Here is a 22,534-nt window from a genome sequence, read left to right as displayed (position 1 = left end):
TTTGTATGGTTGTGTTTTCATTGTCATTTGTCTCAAGGTGTTTTTTAATTTCCTCTTTGATTTCATCATTGGCCCATTGGTTTTTTAGTAGCATGTTGTTTAGTTTCCATGTAATTTTTTTTTCTCATTCCTTTTTTTGTGGTTGATTTCTAGTGTCATGCTGTTGTGGTCAGAAAAGATGCTTGAGATAATTTCTATATTCTTAAATTTGTTGAGGCTTGTTTTATGCCCTAGTATATGGTCAATCCTAGAGAATGTTCCATGTGCACTTGAAAAGAATGTGTATTCTGGTTATTTTGGATGTAACGTCCTGAAAATATCAGTTAAGTCTTAACTGTTCTGTTGTATCATTTAGGATCTCTGTTGCATTATTGATTGTCTAGAAGATCTGTCCATTGATGTGAGTGTGGTGTTAAAGTCTCCTACTATTATTGTATTCTTGTCAGTTTCCCCCTTTATGTCTATTCGTATTTGTTTTATTTATTTGGGTGCTCCTACATTAGGTGCATTAATGTTGACAAGTGTAAAATCCTCTTCTTGTATTGATCCTTTTATCATTATATAGTGTCCTTCTTTACCTTTCTTTATGGCCTGTGTTTTAAAGTCTATTTTGTCTGATAGGAGTACTGTGACCCCCCACTTTCTTTTCATTTCTGTTTGCATGAAATAACCTTTTCCATCCCCTCACTTTCAATCTGTGTGTGTCCTTTGCCCTAAAGTGGGTCTTTTGTAGGTAACATATTGTAGGCTGTTGTTTATTTATTTATTTATTTATTTTATCCAATCTGCCACTCTGTGTCTTTCGATTGGAGCATTTAGTCCATTGACATTTAAGGTACTTATTAATAGATATGTATTTATTGCCATTTTAGCCTTGTTTTCCTGTTGATTTTATATTTCTTCTCTGTCCCTTTCTTTTTCTATTTCCTTTTGTTGTTTGATGATTTTCTTTTGTGTTATGCTTATGTTCTCTTCTTTTTGGTTTCTGTGAATCTCTTGTATGTTTTTGATTTGTGGTTACCCTGCTTTTCAAGTATGTTAACCCCATCCTGTTTCTACTTGCCTTAGACTGGTAATCATATAGACTCAAACACATTCTAGGAAATGAAAAAAAATCTACATTTGCTTACTCTCCTCCCCTACTTTTTATGATTTTGATGCCCTTTTACATCTTTGCGTTCATCCTTTTGCTGTTCACTGTGGTTATCATCACTTTCACAGAAATTCTTTGATCTTTTTTTAATCTGTGGACTGGCTTATTTAAGTGATTTGCTTTCCAATTGTGATTTTCTCTTTCCTATATATTCTTACTTCTTTTCTATTTAGAGATGACCTTTCAGCATTTCCTTCAGAGTAGGTTTTGTATTTCTGTATTCTTTTAGTTTTTGCTTGTCTGAGAAATACTTTAACTCTCCTTCTATTCTAAGTGATAATCTTGCTGGGTCGAGTATCCTAGGTTGCAGATTTTTCCCTTTCAGGACTTTGAAAATATCATGCCACTCTTTTCTGGCCTGCAATGTTTCTGTAGAGAAATCAGCTGATACCCTTATGGGGATTCCCTTGTAATTAACTCTGTTTTTCTCTTGCTGCCTTTAGAACCCTCTCTTTACCTTTTGTCATTTTTATTATAATACATCTTGGTGTACGTGTGTTTGGCTTTATCTTGTTTGGGACCCTCTGTGCTTCCTGTACCTGGATATCTGTTTACTTCTTTACGTTTGGGAAGTTTGCAGCCATAATTTCTTCAAATACATTTTCGATCCCCTTTTGTCTTTCTTCCCCTTCTGGAATCCCTATTATGCATAGATTGGCACACTTTATAATATCCCATAGGATATTATATTATCCCATAGGATATTATATTATCCCATAGGATATTATATTATCCCATAGGATATTATTGCATATCCCATATGCATAGATTGGCACACTTTATATCATTCCCTTATGTTATCCCGTAGGCACACTTTATATCATCCCATTAGCACACTTTATATTATCCTATAATATATTATCCCATATAATATCTTATATTGCTTTCATTTGTTTTTCATTTGACTTTCTGTCTGCTCTCCTGATTGGGTGATTTCCATTGTTCTATCTTCCACGGCACTTATTCATTCTTCTGCATAATTTATTCTGCTATTCATTGCCTTTAGTTGCCTTTTTGTCTCGGCAAATGAGTTTTCTAATTTTTCCTGGTTCCCCTTTATAGTTTCTAGTTCCTTTTTACAGTACTCTGCATTTCTGTCGATAGCCTTTCTTAATTCCTTCAGTATTTCCATTATCTCCTTTTTGAAATCGGTGTCTCTTAGAGTGAAGAGGTCTGTTTCATTGTTTGTTCTTTCAGGGGAATTCCCTTGGTCTTTCAACTGGGAGTGGTTCCTCTGCTTCTTCATTTTACTTATATTTCTCTTAATTCTGTGAGTTTAGGAGAAACAATTATCTACTGTGGTCTCGGAGGGCTATTTATATGTGGGAGTGTCCCTGTGTAGCTTGTGTGGGTTTAATATTTTTGGCGCGAGGGCTGTTTTTCGTATGGATGCATGCTGCGTCTTTCCTCAGCGTGTGCTGGCCGTTATCCCCTTGATACAGGTGTGCCGATGCAGCGGCTGGTGCCTGGTCATGGGGTTCTTGGCAGTGGTGGCAGCTCATGCGCACACTTGGAGCATGCGTGGGAGCAGAGGCAGCTCGCCACCGCTCCTGGAGCCCGTGTAGGCAGTGTCCTGCTGCCTGAGAGCTCACACAGGGAAAAACGCTGGAATAGCAGGTCCTCCCCTTGCCCGCACACACCGCCCACACAGTGGCGTTTGGCCTCTAAGGCGGCCCAGGCTTCCTCTGTGTACACCCACAGTTGTGGTCGCACCAGACTCCAGCCCTCAGGGTGTTCCCACGCAGCCCACCCCAGTCCTCTCCCCGGTCTGATCTCTGAAGCCCAAGCTTCCACACCCAGCCCCCGTCCACACTGGTGGCCACGTGTCTCAGGCTGGGGAGTGCAGAGCGATGGCCCTGACCATCTGTGCAGGTTTCTTTCCATTCTAGCTGCTGCAGACCTGTCACTGAGTTCTCCTCCGAGGCTCCAAAGCCCCCCTCTGTCCCTGCTGATCTCCCCACCAGTGAGGGGACTCCCCAGGTGCAGGAACATTTCCTCTTTGACAGCTCCCTCCTAGGGGCACAGGTCCTGTTCTGATTCCTTTTTTTTTTTTCCTTTTTTCTTTTGTCCTACCCAGTTGCATGGAGATTTTCTGGCCCTTTCAGAGCTCTGAGCTCTTCTGCCGCGTTCAGTAGATATTCTGTGAGAATCATTCCACATGTAGATGTGTTTTTGATGTATTTGTGGGAGGAGGTGAGCTTCACGTCTTACTATTCTGCCATCTTGATCGCCTCTGACTTTTTTCTTTTACTTTTTTGGGGTATTTTTCAGAGTTTTTAGAGTGAAATATTTTATATCCAGGAATAAAAGTTATTTAAAACAAAGAAGATGGACTTGTCCAGTGGGACCACTCAGGAGATAGGCATCTTCAGGAGTGGGTGAACTGCCTGTCCTTGGGGGTGGGCAGGCAGAGGTGGTGTCCATCTGTTATGGACACAGTTCCGGGACTTCCTGAACAGGGGAGTGGCTGGGGGCTGCCTTCATCGATGAACTGTGCCATGACCGCCCCAAAGGTCCCTGAGCCTGTGGGAGAAGGGAATAATCCAATGCACCGCTCCTGTCCTCAAACTTGACCGTGCCTGAGTATCACTGGGGATCTTGTTCTAACTCAGACTCGGACTCAGGAGGTGGGCCCAAGACTCTGCGTTTTTAACGAGCCCCAGGGGATGCTGCTGGTCCAAGGCCCTAGAGCCCTTTCCTCCTGGGTTTGCCCTGGAGGGGGGCCCAGGCACTGCAGAGCCCACGGATGAGTCCAGAGGCAATTGGAAAGGTACACAGGGCTGTGAGGATGAGTGACCTGAGCTGGGTGACATTTCTGGAAGGACTCTTCAGAGATATAAAAAGACAAGATTCCATCTGAGTTGTTGGGTTTGAGACCAGGTCCCCTCATGCTTTGGCTTCGTGGAAAGAGCTCAGTGTTGGAATTTGGTGGGCCAGGATTTGAAAACCAGTTGTGCATCTTGTTAGCTGTGTGTCCTTGGGCAGGTCGTCTTGCCTCCCTCTGCCTCAGTTTCTTCATGTGAGGATAGGAATGCGTGCCAGGTAAAGCCATGGTAAGGGTGAAGGAGGGTAGCGTGTCAGATACCTGGCATGCGGTGGGCCTTCAATGAACTCTTGCTTCCCCTAACACCACACGCTCATCTCTTCTTGAAGGTGGATGAGATTTACCACGATGAGTCCCTGGGGGTCCACATAAACATCGCCCTTGTCCGCTTGATCATGGTTGGCTACCGACAGGTAAACCCCTGTGTCAACAGGCAGTGTTTGAGGGAGAAGGGATGGGGGGCCAGAGCATCAGACCAGCTCAGGTATCGGGGAGGGATAACAGCATCTAGGAAACATTTTGTTTCCAAAATTAGAACCCCCAAACCATTAGCGGAGGCATCTGGGGTTGGTAAGCGGGGACTTACGAATTCCCTCCAGTCGGGTAAATGGACAGTCCTCAACCCCTACAGCTGGAGGTCCTGCTCCATGAATCGGTGGGGAAAGTGGGGCTTAGAGGGGGGGCCAGTGACCGAGACAAGTCCTGCTAGGGTTGTGGCCGGGGGTTCTGGGCTCTGTTGCTTGTTTTCCCCCATACGGGAGTAAAAACAGAACTCTCCTCTGGGGGCTGTTGTGGAGATAATGACAGTGACTGCATAGAGGAGATGCTCAGTACAGCACCTGCCTGTGGGTTACTTGAGGAATTAGCAATAATGTGAGTTCTCAGCAGACAGGTGCCCCAGCACAGGGCTTGGCACGGGAATGTTCCCTAAAACGGAACGGGGCTGTGTGCCAGTGGCAGCCGGAGCCGGGACAGCAGTGACCTTGGGGCAGGCCCTGCCGTTCTGCGGGCCTCCGTGTCCCCTGCTGCTGGGAGCACAGGGCAGGGTGCCTGCTGCAGTCCGTGGGCTCTGACCGGCGCTCTGCTCTCTGGCCCCCCAGTCCCTGAGCCTGATCGAGCGTGGGAACCCTTCTCGCAGCCTGGAGCAGGTGTGTCGCTGGGCGCAGTCTCAGCAGCGCCAGGACCCCGGCCACGCGGAGCACCACGACCACGTCGTCTTCCTCACCCGGCAGGACTTTGGGCCCTCAGGTACGCAAGGTACTGTATTTGCCGTGGCCAGGTGTGTGCAGCTGCAGGGCAGAGGCCAAGGCTGTCTCTGGGGCCAGGTCTTCTGGCAACAAAGAGATCCTTGGGACTTTGGAGACAGGACCTGGCCGGACAGGTAGGCGAGCTTTGGAATGGTTTCTTGGGGGCCAGGGGAAGTGAAGGGGCCCCGCCCTGGTCCCTGCTGCCTTGGTTGAGCCTGCAGGTCGCTGTGAGTCAGGCCCTAAGCCCTGTGATCACCATCCCGGAGCCTGGCTGCTCGAAGACCTCAGTGATCTTCAAGATGCTTCTGCCCACATTGTATCCTTCTGTCCTCACTGCAGGCCGTGGGGCACCTAGGGCGGGGCTGGTGTGGACTTCAGAAAGGATGGCCCTGCTCTACCCGCAGATCCATGCCTCTCCAGCCTAGTGATCCAAACTCATTCATCTCCTGAGATTCTCCCAACTGTGGAATGGGAGAAATAGTAGTATTTGCCTTCCTCCATTCCCGGGCTGCTAAAAGGGCTGAGGGATGCATCCCATGTCTGTGACAGAGGATGGCTGAAAGCGCTCTGCAGACATAGGAAGCTTTGATCACCCCCAGGTTTCTGTATGGGGAAACCAAGGCACAGAGTGGCAACGAGGCTTGCCTAGGCCTCACAGCAGAGAGGAGACAAAGCTGAGACTCAGACTGTATCTTCAGGCTCCAGGTTGAGGGCTTTGTAGTGTTTTCTGGTTTGATGCTAGAAGAGAGGCAGCGTCTACCAAAAGGGCTGCTTGTCTGAATCCCTGAAGCCCCAAAGGCAGGCTTGTACGCACACAAACAGATTTACACACCTACACGCAGACACATGCGTGTACAGACACATGCATACTCATGCACAGACACACATGTGCAGACACACAGACACATGTGCAAAGAGACACACATACACGTGTGTACTTGCATGCCCTGAAGAGTACATCCAGACCTCCAGGACAATCGGGACCCAAGAAGCCTTCTCACCACAGCTTCTTGTTACACCCCCAAAACCATCTCAAATAAGAGAGGATTTCAGCAATTCCGAAGACAGGGAATAGCTATCTGGTCATGGTTGGCTGAAAGCCCGAGGCAGGGAGCGCTGTCTACCATCTCCCCCTCCTCAGATGTCTTCCTCAGCCCAGGCTGCCCTCCCAGCTGATTACGGGCCCTGGGGAGGCGGGGAAGCAGCCCCCGTAGATCACGGGCCTCGCACACAAAGCTGCTTACTCAGTGCCACGTGCCGGCCCCCTGCACTGCCCGCGGCTCCTGAAGCCTGCGCAGCTGTGTCTGCACCTTGCCCGTGTCCTCCCCTCCCCCTGCCCGCCCCCCACCTCGCCAGAGTCTCTCGCCTGTCCTCCAGGCCCAGCTCTAGGCCCCCCCGTAAGTCATTCCCTGGTCCCGCTCAACCCCTGCGGTCAGAGGCCTTCCCCCTAGCCACCCCACACACCCCTCTGTGCTCCTTGAACTCCGGCCCTGCAGGCCCACACCTAGGCTGACCTCGTGACCCCTAATCTCCCCGCTAAGCCGTCTGCCCCTCCGGTGTGTGGGTGTGCTGGGGGGATGCGGGCTCGCGCCTGTGTTCCCCGTAGTCTCTAGCACGGTGCCACCTGCTACCCCGCGTACACACATTTGGAGCTTGTTTGTTGACTCACCAGCGGACTGACTGTCTGGAGGGATGCAGCTTGGAAGTCGGCTGTATGCAGGCTTGGGGCCGACAGGCACAGAGAGCTGCAGGCCAGGAGGGAGGGCGGCAAGCCTTAGGACGTGGGGGCAGCTTGGCCCAGGAGCTGTACTGCGGGTGCGTACACACGGGGGGCGCGTTGGAAGGATCCTTCTTCCTCCAGGGACCCTCCGGTGGTGACCAGGTCTGGACGCCCCTGCGGTGGCTGGCTCGGCACAGACCTCGTCGAGTCCTACCTCACCTGCACGTGACCTCTCTCTCTGCCCTCTCTCCCTGGCAGGGTACGCACCTGTTACTGGCATGTGCCACCCCCTGAGAAGCTGTGCCCTTAACCACGAAGACGGCTTCTCCTCGGCCTTCGTCGTGGCCCACGAGACCGGCCACGTGTAAGTGGCACTGAGGGGCGAGCGGTGCCTTGAGCTCTGCGGAGGTCTGCGGGTGTGGGAGGCTTCGCCCCAGTTGGGACTCCCTTCCTAGTGTCCAGGGAGATGCCAGAGGAGCTGCCCCGACGGGGATGGAGCCCTGGGGCCCAGACAGCAATTCTGGCCCTGCCTTGGGCCCAGCCCCAAATCCAGGGCCTTGGGAGACCAGATGTGGCCCTGCCTCTGGCAGGCCAGTAGCAGTGTCGCCTTATAGGCAGTGCTCTGCTCTCTGGGTGGCCTCTATCCCTCCATCTCAGCCACACCTCAAGGCCCTCCCAGTGCTCCGCGATGGAGCCCTGGCCTGAGTCCATCATAAACAGGGGCACTTAGACCCAGGCCTCGGGCCAAGCGGGTGGCGGGCTTGTGTGATCCTCGGGCCCGGATTTGGTTTAGAGCATGTTCATTCATTCATTCAACCAGTATTTCTTGAGCGCCTGAGGTGTGCCAGGCCCTGTTCTAGAAATAGGGCTGCAGTGGAGAATGGGACAGAAAAGCATGCAAGAAGCTACGTGCTGGGAGAAAACAAATAATCCACCATCCAGTGTCTGGTGGTGACATATACCTGTCACAGTCACGTCTCCTGGCCTTGTCTGTCCACAAGGGCAGAGCTACGGGACCCGCCCCCAGCTTGCCCGCCCCCAGCCCACACACAGAGTGAGGGCTGTTTTCTGCAGCTGGAAGGACATGGGAATGAGAGCAGTGGGCCAGTCCCGAGGGCGAGCCTGCCATCTGTGGTTGGCCATGCCCCTCTCTGCATCTGCCTGCCCCTGCGATTTCATCCCAGCCCTGCCGCTCACTGGGTGGGTAGCACCTCCTCTCTGGGGCCTCCGTTTCCTCATCTGCAACACGGAGGCTGACACCAGGGGAACCTCTGAGGTCCCTTCCTGCCCCGGCAGCCAATGTTTCCACATATCCTGGAGCCAGGAGTTTGTCTTCCTGTATGTGGGGGGGCAGGGCGTGTCCACTCTTCACTCACAGAGCCCCTCCCTATGGAGAGACAAGGTCAAGCTTAGAGGCCCATGTGTCTGTCTAGTGGTCAAGGCCAAATGCAGACTCCTGGGAGTGTTTAAGAATTTAGAACCTTTGGGCTTTGGTGTTAACTAGAAAGAGCAAACTTTTACATTCAAACTATCATCACGGCAGGTAGGTACCACACACAAAGCTCTGTGCTGGGTACCGCGGGGTCTAGGAGAAGCGAAGGAGGCTGGCACCCAGGGAGGGCGCAGTAAGGGAGGTCGAACTGAACAGAATGAAACTGGTCCTTGCACGTGAGACCTTGGGTCTGGAGGGAAGACAGTGCATGGCGTGTGAGTTCTTAACGGTGGTACAGGCATTCCCTGCTGTGGGAGGGCGGCCCACAGGGAGCGCGGCCAGGAAAGGTGTCCTGGGGCCAGAGTGGAGCTGGAGCTGACCTCGGAAACTGTGAGGATGTGGGTAGGGTTTGAGGAGGGGTCAGGAGGGCAGAATGAGTCCAGGCCCACTGGGGGGCCAGGTGGGGTCTCAGCTTCCATCCAGAGGGGTGGCCTTCTCCACTGCATGGTGGGGAAACTGAGGCCAGAAGTCACAGTCTGAAGCCTGGTCAGGGCAGGGTCTCAGGCCCGCCTGCTCATCTCCCCAGGGGTGGGCTCCCTGGGCATGACTGAGGGCTCCCCTCTGTCCTCCCCCACCCTCCAGGCTCGGCATGGAGCACGATGGTCAGGGGAACGGCTGCGCAGATGAGACCAGCCTGGGCAGCGTCATGGCGCCCCTGGTGCAGGCTGCCTTCCACCGCTTCCACTGGTCCCACTGCAGCAAGCTGGAACTCAGCCGCTACCTCCCGTAGGTCACCTCCACCCTCTGGGCCCGGATGGGGAGCAAGCGGCCTGCCACTCCATCTCCCCCAAGTCATCTCCCCTCCTAACACCATCCTACTCCTGACACATGCTCAATTCTGGGTTTGCCGGTCAGCTTCTGGGGCTCCGGGGACGTGGAGGCCCAGGACAAGCATTGGACTCAGGAGCTCAAGGCCGAGAATGGGCGCAGAGTGGATTTGGGCGGGATGGGTGCCGGCAGAGATACTGTCTCTAACCTCACGCAGCAGCCGGCCAGCGCCCAGTGTACGTCCTGCATGGCGGGCTGACTTGTCTTCTTCTCTCAGTGCAGTGAGCCCTCAAATTGTCCACGAGCCAACCCTTCATCTGGGCCATGATGTGTCTCTGTAATGCGGGCAAAACAGGCCCCGTAAGAAAACCACAAGCTGAGTGCCTAACCGCAGTCCTGGGTCCCCTTGCCCTGGAGCTCCCAGACATGGTCGTGGGTGGAAGCGAGGGGAGGGCAGCCTGTCCTCCCTGGACAGCACAGCTCCTGGCACAGGGCAGCGGAGGCAGATTCCTGCAGGCCTTCCTTGCTTGGTTAACACCCCCTCCTCTGGGAAGGGAGAGCTTGGGAATTCCTGTCCCCACCCTGCTTACCTCCCTGCCTCTGCCGGCAGCTCCTATGACTGCCTCCTTGATGATCCCTTTGCACCTGCCTGGCCCCGGCCCCCGGAGCTGCCTGGCATTGACTACTCAATGGACGAGCAATGCCGCTTTGACTTCGGCACTGGGTACCACACCTGCTCAGCGGTGAGTTCCCACGGCCTCTGCCAGCTGGATGCCAGGTCAGGTCTTCCTGGGATGCAGGCTGGTCATTCACAGAGCACCTTAGCCCAGGCAGGGTGACCAGGGCCCAGGCCCTGCCACTTTCTGCCATATCCCCGCCCCACGCAGGGGTGGGGGGCCAGCGTGTGTGGTGGCTGGAGAATGCCTGGAAAGATGGGAACAGAGTAGAACAGAGAGGGTGGGCCACCGCTGGGGTCCTGGTTGGGCTGGTCACCGGGGGAGTTTATCTGTCAGGTGGCCCATGTGTCAGATCAGGTGCTGGGCTCTGGCCTGGTGGAGAAATACTTGCCACCCTCTGCTCTTTGGGCACCTGGAGGATGTTTTGGGCAGACTTCCCACACTGGTAGAGTTCTCGTGTGCCCCATATAACCTCTCTCCAGGGGGTCAATTGCATGCTTCCCTACCCCTCCCCCACCCCCATCCCCTACTTGAGGAGATGGATACAAGGGAGCAGAGCCCTGTCCCTACTCTGCAGGACAGGGCAGGGGAGAACCTGGAGCCACCTAGGAGAGAATTGAACAGCTGCTAACCAGGGCCCAGGTGGAGCCTCAGAGACGCGGACATCCCAGGGCAGGGGGCTCTCTGAGGGGTCAGGCCTTGATGCCTCGAGTACCTCAAACCGCCCCCATCCAGGAATGCAGCCCCCTCCTCAGCTCTGCAGGACCAGAAGGCCCTGTGTGTGGCCACCTTGCCCACTGCCCAGGCCACACTGGAACAGCTGGTCTCTGCTTTGGGAGTGGAGAAACAGCTGGGATATGGGATTTCAGTGCCCAGATGCTGTGTTTGTAGGACACTAGTCTGGCCAGCAGGGGATGATAGGAGAGAAAAGGAAATTGGGGCTTTCCTGGACAGTGTGAAGCAGAAGGGTGCCAACCTCTGGTGTGGCTGGGTGAGATTAGAGGGAGGTGGGAGTCCTGACCTTGTCTGGGTGCTGCAGGGTCTGGGCTAGACTGGCAGCCCTCTCAAAGCCCTCCACATGCACAGAGCTCAGGGGGTATCAGTGGACCCAGCCTCCCCAGAGCCTCAAACCCTGGTCCCTGCTCAGTCACAGAGTGGCCTCTGCAAAGGCAGGGAGGGAGGCCTGGGGAGGGAGACCAGAGGCGTGTGGGCTGTGGCTGGTGCCTTCTCTTCGGTGCCCTGTTGGAGAGAGGAGGGGTCACTGAGGCCAGTGGCTCTTGTGGTGGGGTCGAGCTTGTGTGCGCGCGGGGCTCTGGCTAGACGGGCCCCTCCTGCCCCCCTCGCAGTGTTCTGGCCCCAGTGCCCACCACACCCTCCCCTCGCTCTGTCACTGTCCTTTGCCCCCGGACAACGTGTCAGAGCTGGGGAGCTAGTCCGGCCCAGTGACCCTGAACCTGCCGTGCAGTTCAGGACCTTCGAGGCCTGCAAGCAGCTGTGGTGCAGCCATCCTGACAACCCTTACTTCTGCAAGACCAAGAAGGGGCCCCCGCTGGACGGGACGGAGTGTGCGCCAGGCAAGGTACCTGCGGACCGGGGGCTGCAGCAGGAGCGCCTTCCTGGGGCGCAGGCCCCACGGGAGACCCATCTTGCTGCTGAGTGTGGATATGAATGCGTGGTGGGGGCTGGGGGAGGGCTGAGGACAGGAGCCAGCCTCGCGTGCGGGCAGATGGGCAGGGAGTCCTCGCAGGAACTCACACACACGCCCTCTCCTCCCTGGCACCACAGTCCTTGGCTTCTACAGCAGCAGAGTTTGGCCTTGTCTCCCAGCCCATCGGCAGGAATGCTTACTGCCATCTGAGGAGAATGCAGCCCAGGCAGGTTAGGGAACTTGTGGAGGTCAAGCAGAGGGTGACTAGCTGAGAAGGGGTGAAGGGAAGATTCCAGGTGTTCTGCCTCCTCCCCCCGCCCACCATGCTGTTTCTTACCCCTCCCCCGCAAACCGGCCCTTTCGTGTACTTCCTGGGGTGTGTTTGCACCCTCTTGTGTGTGTGTGTCAGGAGGACCCCGGATCTGAGAGCCCTGAACTGAGGTCTGAAACCCACCTCTGCTCTATCGCTGGCCCTGCTCCCGCCCCCCCATTTCTGTGTGGTGACCTTGGTCCATTCTTTGACCCCTGCTGAGCCCTGACCAAGCATCCTTCCCGCTCCTCAGGTTGTTATGAAGTTGTGAGTCATGTCAAAGCAAATGAGAGGCTGGGAAGAAGCACGTGCTGCCCCCAGCAGCCTGTCCTCTGCCCTTCACCCTCTGCCCTTATCTGTTCTTCCCATTCTCATCTATAAATGGTCTGTCCCTTCACAGATATGTGGGGCTTCCCATGGCCTTGTACAGGCCCTGTGGGCTCCAGACCTGGAGGGCTATTATCCTGGAGCCTCGGGTCTACCTGCTCCAGGTGTGTTCGAGTTCCCAGGCCCTCTCCTATCACAATTTCACATAAGAGTTAATCAACGGCTCTCAGTTTTGTCTGCGTATTAGAACCATCTGGGGAGCTTTAACATCCCCCACACCCCAGAACAGGGAGTGACTGCAAACGGGCACAAGATATCTCTTACGATGGTGGAAATGTTCCAAAATTGTATTGTGGTGATGGTTGCCAAATGCTGTAAGTTTATGAAAAGTCATTGAATTGTACACTTGAAATGAGTGAAGTTTATGGCCTGTAAATTTCAGTTGACCCTTGAATAACACAGGTTGGGACTGCACGGGTCTGCTTATACGCGGATGTGTTTCTTTTCAACAGTAAATACCACAATACTACCAATCGGTGGTTGATTGAATCTGGATGCAGACCATGGATATGGAGGACCGACTCTAAGTTGTATGTAGATTTTCAACTGCAGAGGGCAGGCACCCCTAACCCCTGAGTTGTTCAATGGTCAACTGTATAGTGCTTCTTTTAAAAATTACCACTTCTTTTAAAAATCCCTACCTCTAGAGAGCCTGACTCAGTCTGGGGTGAAGCTGAGGCATCCAGAGTTCTTAAATGTTCCCCAAGTGACTCCAAGACTGAGAACTACTGAGTTATCTCTTGAAAAAGACCCAGAGAGCTTTGCTGTATTTCTTACCTATGGCCCTACAGGAAAAGGGAAGGGGGTTGACTTTGGTTGAGCCCTCCTTTGTGCCTGGCCTTGTGCTGAGGGCTTTGTGAGTGTTGCTGCCTTCAGTTCTTAGAACAGTCCCATTTAACAGGCAAGTACACTGAGGCTCAGCAAGGTGAAGCTATGCCAAAACCACACATAGCTAGTAGTGGCCGAGCTGGGATTCAAACCCAGGCCTCTTGGACTTGAGGCCTATGCTCCCTCCACTGCGTGGATGGACCTCCCGGGTGGCTGGCTTCCCTCCCATGAACATACCTGCCTGGGGTCCCTGGATGGTGATTTCAAGGTACAGAGCCAAGATCAACTCTAGATGGTGTGGGAAGATTGTGTCTTCTCTCCCTTATCAGCCCTTTGTTTCTCTGGGGGTGGTAAACCAAATAATTGCACAGCTGTTGTCACCATGAATAATACCATCTGCCGTTTCTGGAGGGCTGTGTGTGCCAGGTGTTATCTCATTGAATGCTCACAGCAGCCCTGTGGGCAGGTGCTGTTATCCCCATGGTACAGTCGAGGAATAGGGTCAGAAAGGGGAGCCCTTTGTTGAGGGTCCCTCAGCGCATGGTAGGGCTGGGATTCTGGGTGACCCTGAGGCTTGGGCTCTTAACGTTCCTTTTTCTGGGCTCACCTGTGGTGCCTGCCAGCTGTGCCGTGTGCCTGGTTGGGCACTTCCTATGGCAGGCTAGGCAGCGGTGGCCCTGGGGTGACCTCGCACCCTCTGCTCCATCCCAGTGGTGCTTCAAAGGTCACTGCATCTGGAAGTCGCCGGAGCAGACTTACGGCCAGGATGGAGGCTGGAGCTCCTGGACTAAGTTCGGGTCATGTTCACGGTCGTGTGGGGGCGGGGTTCGATCCCGTAGCCGGAGCTGTGACAATCCCCCGTGAGTGCACTGGGCTGAGGTGGGCAGGGCAGGGGCCCGAGGGGGTTGGAGAGGGAGTCGCTGGGGGGCAGGGCACAAGAAAGAAGGTCCCCTGCAGGTGGCTGTGTACGTATTCCAGTGGATGACGGCCCAGAATTGTTGGGGGCGCCAAACCACTTCCACCTGGGTCTGACATCTCCCTTTGTGTCTGACTGACATCTGAGAATGGGTCCGAACCAGTGATTCTCAGATTCTCGTCTGCGAAGAATCTGGGTGGGCCCAAGGCTTGGCCAGTTTAACGAGCCCTCCTGTGACCCTCATCCTCCAGCTAAACGTTGAGAAAACACTGGTCTAAATGTTCACTAGCCATGTCTTGGGAGGATAAATTCCCCAAGTCTGTTTCCTACTACCTGAAGCAAAACTTCCTTCAATTTTTCTTAACTTATCTCTTTCGAACATCAAGTCCCCCCCCTCACTACCCGCTACCCGTATGTCAGCATTCTGGGGGAATAATCTCTTTCTCGCATTTATCCCCTCTATGGGGACCCCCTCCCATGGTTTTGGAACCTCTGAGCACCAGCTTTTGATGGCCTCCGTCTCCCAAGCTGAAGCAGCCTGCTTAGAACAGCTTCGTGAGAGATGGGGGCCGGCTGGGGCCGGCCGTGTGGCTCAGCTGTCTCCACGTTCAGTGATTCTGAACCTCTGTGGGGCAGGGCCGGTCCCAGCCCTCACAGTGCTGAGTGATGCGATGGGGACCTCAGAATGGCAGGGTCCTAGGATCACAGAGGCTCGGGGGTGGTCACCCTCCCTCCAGCATCCTCAGGAGTGGTCCTTCATACTCTGCTGTGTACCTCCAGGGATGGGACGCTCCGTGCCCCCTGGAGCAGCCTATTCCTGTGTACTGACCCTTTACAAATATGAGACGAGATGAACAGCCTTCGACCTGTTGGGGGTAGGAGAGCCAGGTTAAAGAAAGGCACGGTGATGCCCACTCTGGATGGACCACCTCCCAGTCACGAGAGAGAGTTATCCCCATTTATTGAACTCGTCTACGATAATAACTATTTTTATTTTATGAGGCTTAAATGAAGTATAATCTATGCACTCTCAGCACCATGCCCATGCCCAGCACAGATTAGTAAAGGACAGCTGCTGTTATAATTACCCCAGTGCACGGAGCACTTTCTCTGTGCCAGGCGGGGTGCTAAGCACGTCCATGCATAAACCCATGTAATCCTTCCAGCATCTCTGGGCAGAGTTCCAGTAACCTTGTTCACTTGGGTACTTTGTATCCATAATCTTACCGGATCCTTTTAATTTCATGGGGAAGAGAGTACAGATTTAAATACCTTTTTAAAATGTATTCTTCACAGACACACCAGGAGGTAGGTAAAATAAGAAGTGTTATGGTCCCTCCTTTAAAGCAGAAGTTAAGACAGCAAGACTCGGGGTTAGATTTAGCCAGGTCTTCTTACTGCACATCCAAGTCTCTTTTTACCACTCCGCAGTTTATTATGATATTAAATGGAAGTGGATGCAAGTAGGAGCAGCTGAGTCATTTATTGAGGGCCTACCATGCGTCAGGAGCTGTGTGACGGCCGAAAGAATAAACAAAGATGAATCAGATTGATTTCTCTTCTAGCCCGCTGGAGGGGGTTAGTCATTCCCTCCTGTCTTCCTCCCTCTCCCTCCCCCCATCCTTTGCCCCCTTTCTTTTGCTCATTCTCTCCTCTCCCCCATCACACACACACACACACACACACACACACACAATAGGTGGCATATGCCTGAAGGGACCACAAGGCTCTGAGCTCAGCAGTCCTCACAGTGGGGGTTCCTCTCTAGTTTGTAAGTTAGTGGAGCCCCTTTTTATGCTACTCTAAAAGGCTGGGCTACCCCAGGTCACCATGTGGGAAGCCTGCCCCCACCCCGAGCCTTTCCAGCCAGCACGGTCTCTCTGCGCTCGCCCCAGCCCAGCCTATGGAGGCCGCCTGTGCTCGGGGCCCACGTTCCAGTACCAGGTCTGCAACGGCGAGGAGTGTCCGGGGCCCTACGAGGACTTCCGGGCCCAGCAGTGCGCCAAGCGCAACTCCTATTACGTCCACCAGAATGCCAAGCACAGCTGGATCCCCTACGAGCCGGACGACGGTGAGTGGAGTCCTGCTCCCCACGCCCACCCCGTGGCCTTGGGCATCTGCTGGGTCCGTGTCTTCCCAGGCAGGGCTTCCCAGGCCTGGCCCACCAGTGAAGGTGGAGGGACAGCGGTGGCACCAAAAGGGATATTGCAGTCAGCAAGTTTGCCACGCGCCTTTGTGCAGGCCTTTGCGCTGTGCACGTTGGGGGAGCCCCAATCCTCAACACAGCCATCCTTGATTTGTACGCTTATGCTGACCGTGTTCTGTCAGATGCAAGGACAATGTCTTGAGCAAGGGTTACTTGGCCCAGAGGCACCGGCTGGCAGCAGTGCTGGCTGTCGGGGTTGGTGCCTTTCGGACATGTCCTTACCTGTGCAGAAGGCCCGGTACAGGTGCGGGTGCCCCTTGCTTTGCTCCCGAGAAGCTTTGTCCTATTACATACCATGTTTTTAGGTTTTACTGATGGTGCTACTGTTTCAGTAGTTAAGGAAAATGATTTGAAAGTCAGGCCGATGGGAGTCTGTGGGATCCTCCTACTGACCCCCTATAGGCTACCCTGGACACAGGTCTCAGGACTCAAGCGGAGGGTCTGAATTCTGGGGCCAAGCCAGTGCCTGTCTGTTTTGGAGCATTTCCAGGGATGGCTCTCGCAGCGGCAGAGAGAACCCAGTGAAGGGCTGGATTCATGCCTTCAGGCTGGAAGGGCCTTTAACGGTCCTCTCAGTCTACTTTCCCCTGCCGGCCTCTCCATGGTCCTTCCATAGCCTGATGCTTACCCCCTACCACGTAGCCCTCGGCATCAGACGGCGCCGATCAGAATGGCCGTTCCTGAGCCCAGGGCCACCTCTTCGTAGCCCTGGTTCCAGAGTATCAATTACAAGACCCTCCATCTTCAGCTCACGTTGAGAATGACAGCCTTCAAGTTGGAAGGGACCTTGGAGGCCTGTGTATTGCCCGCCAGTGCACAGACCCCTCCAGAACATGCTTGTAGGGAGTGTCTTCTCCCTGCTTAGACTCCTCCTAGCCTGGGGAGCTCACCACTCCCGTGCCACTGTCGGCTGGCTTCCAGGGCTGCCCAGAAACCCACCTGCCTGGGGTGCACTGGTCAGGGTCCTGCCTGTCTTCGGGAGGGATGCAGCCCCCCACCCCTTAGCCCCTGGCCCAGGTCCCACCAGGAATATGACTCCCCCGCTGCATGAAATCCAAAGTAGTATTGGATGTTGTGGCTCCGGACTTGAGTCCTGAGTGCTGGGGCAAGACGTCACCAGGTATCCCGGGAGCCCAGGGATGAGGACCCTGGAGCCAGATGGTTCCTTACAAATTTTGCTTTGGAAGCCTTGCACATCCATGCAGACCCACACAAGCTGCTGCCACAGGGGTGGAGAAGGGCTGCAAGGCCAATGGGACAGCTGGACTTTGGGTTTTCCCAGGACTTTTAGTCAAATTCCAGGAAGTTAGCTAAGCCCCAACCTCCCTTTTCCTAAGAAACACAGCAAGTGTTTATATGTTCTCCGGAACCTACTCTTGTAGGACGTTAATAGCCTTGATTTGATTGTTAGAACTAGAAAGGATCTCCCTCCTTCCCTCACTGCCGCTCCGTTTTGTAAACCCAAGCACAGACCACTGTTCTGCCTTACTTTCATGCAGCCTTCTCATGTTCACGAGCATGGTAAGGTTCACCATCATATGTGTGACGGTGATGTGTATGTAGAGGTCAGAGCAGGACTCAAGCCAGACTGCCTGGGTTAGAATCCTGGCTCTGCCACTTACTGGGTGGCTGTACGGCCTTGAGCAAATTCCTTAGCCTCTCTGGTCCTTGGTTTCCTCCTCTGTAATGCTACTTCCTTGGGGGTATTGAGAGGCTTAACTTAAGTTAATTCACAAAAAGCATTTAAAGTTGTACAGTAAGAATGTATAAAGGTTTTAGAAGTCTGGCACATAGTAAGCTTTCATTAAGTGTGGGCTTATTATTATTGTTATTATTATTGTTTTATCACTTGATGTTTCTTAACGACGTGATGTGGCATTTTACTGATCAGGCGTAATAAATAAGGAACTGAGGCTCAGAGAGGTCAGATAATTTGCCCAAGGTCACATGGCTCGTAAGTGACACAGCACGGATTTGAAGCCCAGCTCCACACCTAGTTCTCCCCCCGTTGCCCAGAGCTGGCCCCTGGAGCTTCCTGTTCGGGCCACGTGTTAATGTCGGTCTAGGCCAACCCACCTTCTCCGAGCCCAGCTGGCTCAGTGTGGTTCCTTTCCCCACAGACGCCCAGAAGTGTGAGCTGATCTGCCAGTCAGAGGACACAGGGGACGTGGTCTTCATGAACCAGGTGGTCCACGACGGGACTCGCTGCAGCTACCGGGACCCGTACAGCGTCTGTGCCCGCGGCGAGTGTGTGGTAGGTGCCCCCCTCCTGGCTGCCCACCCTCTCCCTGCCCCGGGAGACTGGAGGGCTGCACTGCCTCCTTCTGCTCCCAGGGAAGACAGGCATTGCCTCCCCTTCCTCACCCATGACACCCCTTGGTCCTCAACATGACCTTGGGATGCTGGAAAAGGGTTACTGCCCAACCCCATTCGATGGGAGAGGCGTGGCCAGGTTTCAGACCTTGCCCATGTCACACGGTGACTCCAAGAATGGCTCTCGGTCCAGGGTCCTCTCCTGTCAGGACCTGGGGACTGAGGAGGGGGCCAGGGGCTGCCGACCTGGGGGTGGTGGTGGGGCATGGAAGCCTCTTCCCGCTGACCCCGTCTCTGGCTTCAGCCCGTCGGCTGTGACAAGGAGGTGGGGTCCATGAAGGCAGATGACAAGTGTGGGGTCTGCGGCGGCGACAACTCCCACTGCAGGACTGTGAAGGGGACTCTGGGCAAGGCCTCCAAGCAGGCAGGTGAGCAGGTTAGGGCTGGGGGACGACCAGGAGGGGCTGGGGTTCTGGCCCAGCTAGCGTCCCTAGAGCCCGAACCATCCCTTAGGTGGGCCCTCCCTCCTTGAGCTGGGCCACAGTTCTGGTGCGGGGGGGCGCCCTGGAGCCTGTCTCAGACCACAACTGCCCCCGGCTGTGGTTCCTCATTTTCCAGGCGTGCTGCGCCTGCACTTGGGCTCGGGAGCTCAGAAGCATTTCCTGCTTGGCACTGTGTTGTCCTAGGAACTCAGCCATCTCTTTGGCCTGGGGCTGTTAGTGGGAATGAGGGTCCAGACAGATCTGTAGATGAGGCCCAGGCTGGACTGGTAATTTCCTTTTTGCTCTTCTCTCTCACTTTTTTTTTTTTTTTAACTGAAGTGCTTCCTGCTTTGAACTCCTGGTGCCTTAGAGTTCCTTGACTTCCCTCCCCACCTCCAATCTGGCCACACTTGCTGTTGAAAAGGGCCAGATATTAGTCCTTTACACTTTAGTATGAACTAGATTCATTTCCCCTTGGGGATTCACCTTTGCCATGCCTCTCCTCGTTGGGGGAAAGTTGATTGCTCTGAGAAAGGTTAGTTTTCAGGCCTTGGATTGGGAGGATCACGGGGGCCCCCCATGCTGGATCTTCATGGCCTATTTCATCAAGATTCCTACAGTGGCTTAAAGTGTGAGAAGAAAGAGGGGAGGGAAAGTCAGGAGAGAAAAGGAGGGTCAAGAAAGTGGCAGATAATAGGAACTAACACACACACAGAGCCCAGTAGTATTTATAGAGCATCTTAAGTGATATGAACTGCGATCCTCTCAGCACCTTATGGAGAAGGGCCCATTCCTATTTTACAGACAAAGAAACTGAGGTTCCTGGGTATCTGTGAGGAGAGGGGGTGATGGGGGATGCTGGCAGTGGGGCTACCAGCTCAGGATGCTCATGGTTTTTCTGGATCTTCCTCTGTGGCAGGAGCTCTCAAGCTGGTGCAGATCCCAGCAGGTGCCAGGCACATCCAGGTTGAGGAGCTGGAGAAGGTCCCCCACCACATTGGTGAGTGCCAGGGTGCCAGGAGATGGGCAGCCAGGCCCTGGGACCTGCCCTCGGGTGTGGGGGGAGCTGGGAGGGCAGAGGAGAGGATTCTAATGCAGAGGGCATTTCATGAGTTCGAATAATGGGAGAGAACCCTTTTTTTTTTTGGTATGCGGGCCTCTCACTGTCGTGGCCTCTCCTGTTGCGGAGCACAGACTCCGGATGCGCAGGCTCAGCAGCCATGGCTCACGGGCCCAGCCGCTCTGCGGCATGTGGGATCTTCCCAGACCGGGGCACGAACCCATGTCCCCTGCATCAGCAGGTGGACTCTCAACCTCTGCGCCACCAGGGAAGCCTGAGAGAACCCTTTTTTATTGATTGATTGATTTTTATTCATGTTGAAATGGGAACCTGCTCCGTGGTTCAAATATCAGAAGGTATGAAAGGAGATCCAGTGAAGATTCCCCCCCAGCCCACAGCCCCCATGGGCAGATTTCTTTGGGGGGTGATGAAAATGTTCCGGCGTTAGACAGTGGTGATGATTGCAGTCACTGAATTGCATACCTTGAAAGGCAGAATGGTTTGGTATGTGAATTAATCTCAATTTAAAACATGCAAGCATGGTTTGGCGGAGGCTCCTGGCGAGCAGGTGGGCAGAAGGCCGCTGCCCGCACGTCGGGCTGTGGCTGGGTTCCCCCACACTCGCCTGTGCTCAGGCTCCTTACTGAGGGCGTGTGGGCTGTGATGTCACTGGGCCTCAGCATGTCACAGAGGCCGCTCTTACCCACTGTGCCCACCAAGTCACCCTGCTTGTCACCAGCTCGTCATAAACACGAACCCAGAACCTAACGTCTCTGGGCAAGCTTGTATATTACAAAAGTGCTAACTTTTCATATTTTTAGGTTATTATTAAAATAATACAAGACATTTTTAAAGTCTCCTGGAGAACTTGCACTCCCTGGAGAATACATCTGCATTAGCACAGCTGTAAAAATTCCTAACCTGCTCTGGAGGGCACCTGAGTGTAGTCCAAGCAGGCATAAGGCACAAGGGGAAACTGATGCGCAAAGTGGCTGTGGGCCCTCTGCGTGCCCTCATTCACTTGCGGGGTGAGCCAGTCTGGGCCTGGGTCTGCCATCTTCTACCCCGTGCCCCTGCCAACTGCACCTCTGCACAGGGGGTGTGAGACGGGAGGGCTTTGGCTTGGCCGCCTCCCTGCCCGCTTGCCTGTCTGGCTGTGGAGTATTACGCCTGCACAGGGACAAGGGGAGAAGGTCATTTACCCCTGGAAGAGGATGGTTGCTTACAGACACTCCTCCTACTGCACCCCTACAGATGATTCCATAATGTCAGCAGCCCCTTGGGCCCCTGGCCAGCCCCTTCCACCCACGGCCCCCCAACCCCGCTCAGATGTCCAGCCCTTCCAAGGAGCTAGATGCGCTTGTAGGCAGCAGATGGGCTTCCCTGGAGGTCGGGGCAGAGGCTCCCAGCGCCTGTGGCAGGCTCTGGGCAGGCACACTTGCTGTGTGTTTATGGGGTGAGGGGTAGAGCTCTCCGGGAGCCTGGGGGAGAGGGAAGCAGCACTGAGACCTGTCGTCAGCACAGGTTGTGTGATTACACGTGTGTGAGATCCGCAGCGGCCCTGGTGTAAACGTGCAGAGTGTGTATGTGGGAGTGAGTGTGTGTGTGCCCGTGTGTGTGCACACGCGCGCTAACAGGGTATGTACTCTCTGGAGAAGCCCGGGACAGGTGGCAGCCTTGGCAGTGAAGGCCGAGGCCCTGGTCCAAATGTGTGAGGCGCTCCTGGAATTCGGGGTCACGGACTCTGAAAGGAAGTGAAGGGAAGACAAGCCGTGCTGTTAATACCCACCGTGTGGGGGGCTTTGAGCTGGCGCTTTTCATTCGTTATCTCGTCGGAGCCTCATGATAACCCTCTTGTTATCCCATTTTTGCAGTTGAGGAAATTGAGGCTCCGAGAAGTTAAAAGAGTTGCTGGAGGTACCGAGTGGGTCAGTGGTAGGACCTGGGCTCAGAGCTGGTAAGAGGTGGTGGAGATTCCAGCCCACCACCCCCAGGAAGGCGGGGGGTACATCCAGGGACCGGGGACAGCAGTGGTCGTGAGCTGCAGAGGCAGACAAGGGCCTGAGGAGATGCTCAGCTCTAGCCTGGAGGGTCTGGTGATTCTGGGGGCTGGCAGAGATCAGGTTGCGGGAAAGGAGGGGGCGTCTCTCTTCCCACTCAGCAGGGAGGCTGGCCCTCCGGAGAGCTGGGCTACCAGCCTCTGTGTGTCCAGGACAAACCCTTGCCCCTCTCAGGGCCTCTGATTCCCCATCTGGATTAATAACAGCACCAACCTCAGGATGCGTGTGAGGACCCCACTGAGGCGGGAGCAGAGTAAACAGCATGTAGTTCATGCCCTGGATCCTTAGCTCTTATAATTACACCAGGTGGGGACACCCCGGGGCTCCAGAGCCTTTGCCATCCCCACCTGGCTGGGGGCTCGGGTCCCACGATGCAGCCATTCTCTGACCCCTGATGCCTCCAGGGTGGATGAGGCTGTAACTCGGGGGCCTTTGCTGGGGTG

At 54.3% G+C, this 22,534-nt stretch overlaps 1 protein-coding gene across 2 annotated transcripts in view; it reads left to right on the top strand.

Annotated features, from left to right (window-relative positions):
- Positions 1-22,534, top strand: part of ADAMTS14 (ADAM metallopeptidase with thrombospondin type 1 motif 14) — a 90,747-nt gene that overhangs the window by 56,226 nt on the left and 11,987 nt on the right. Inside the window, exons 5-15 of one of the 2 annotated variants that reach the window (XM_079900549.1) lie at positions 4,307-4,390; positions 5,078-5,234; positions 7,203-7,308; positions 9,019-9,162; positions 9,815-9,947; positions 11,347-11,460; positions 13,766-13,914; positions 15,866-16,041; positions 18,297-18,430; positions 18,794-18,917; positions 19,891-19,971. In XM_079900549.1, the coding sequence (XP_079756675.1) occupies positions 4,307-4,390; positions 5,078-5,234; positions 7,203-7,308; positions 9,019-9,162; positions 9,815-9,947; positions 11,347-11,460; positions 13,766-13,914; positions 15,866-16,041; positions 18,297-18,430; positions 18,794-18,917; positions 19,891-19,971 (1,402 nt within the window). The remainder of the gene's footprint in view (positions 1-4,306; positions 4,391-5,077; positions 5,235-7,202; positions 7,309-9,018; positions 9,163-9,814; positions 9,948-11,346; positions 11,461-13,765; positions 13,915-15,865; positions 16,042-18,296; positions 18,431-18,793; positions 18,918-19,890; positions 19,972-22,534) is intronic. The other variant, XM_079900548.1, reaches the window with a different exon arrangement.

The sequence above is a fragment of the Stenella coeruleoalba genome (genome assembly GCF_951394435.1).
Source record: "Stenella coeruleoalba genome assembly, chromosome: 16".
NCBI lineage: Eukaryota > Metazoa > Chordata > Mammalia > Artiodactyla > Delphinidae > Stenella > Stenella coeruleoalba.
The sequence above is the reverse complement of the archived record's forward strand: the minus strand, read 5'-3'. Positions and strand labels throughout refer to the sequence as shown.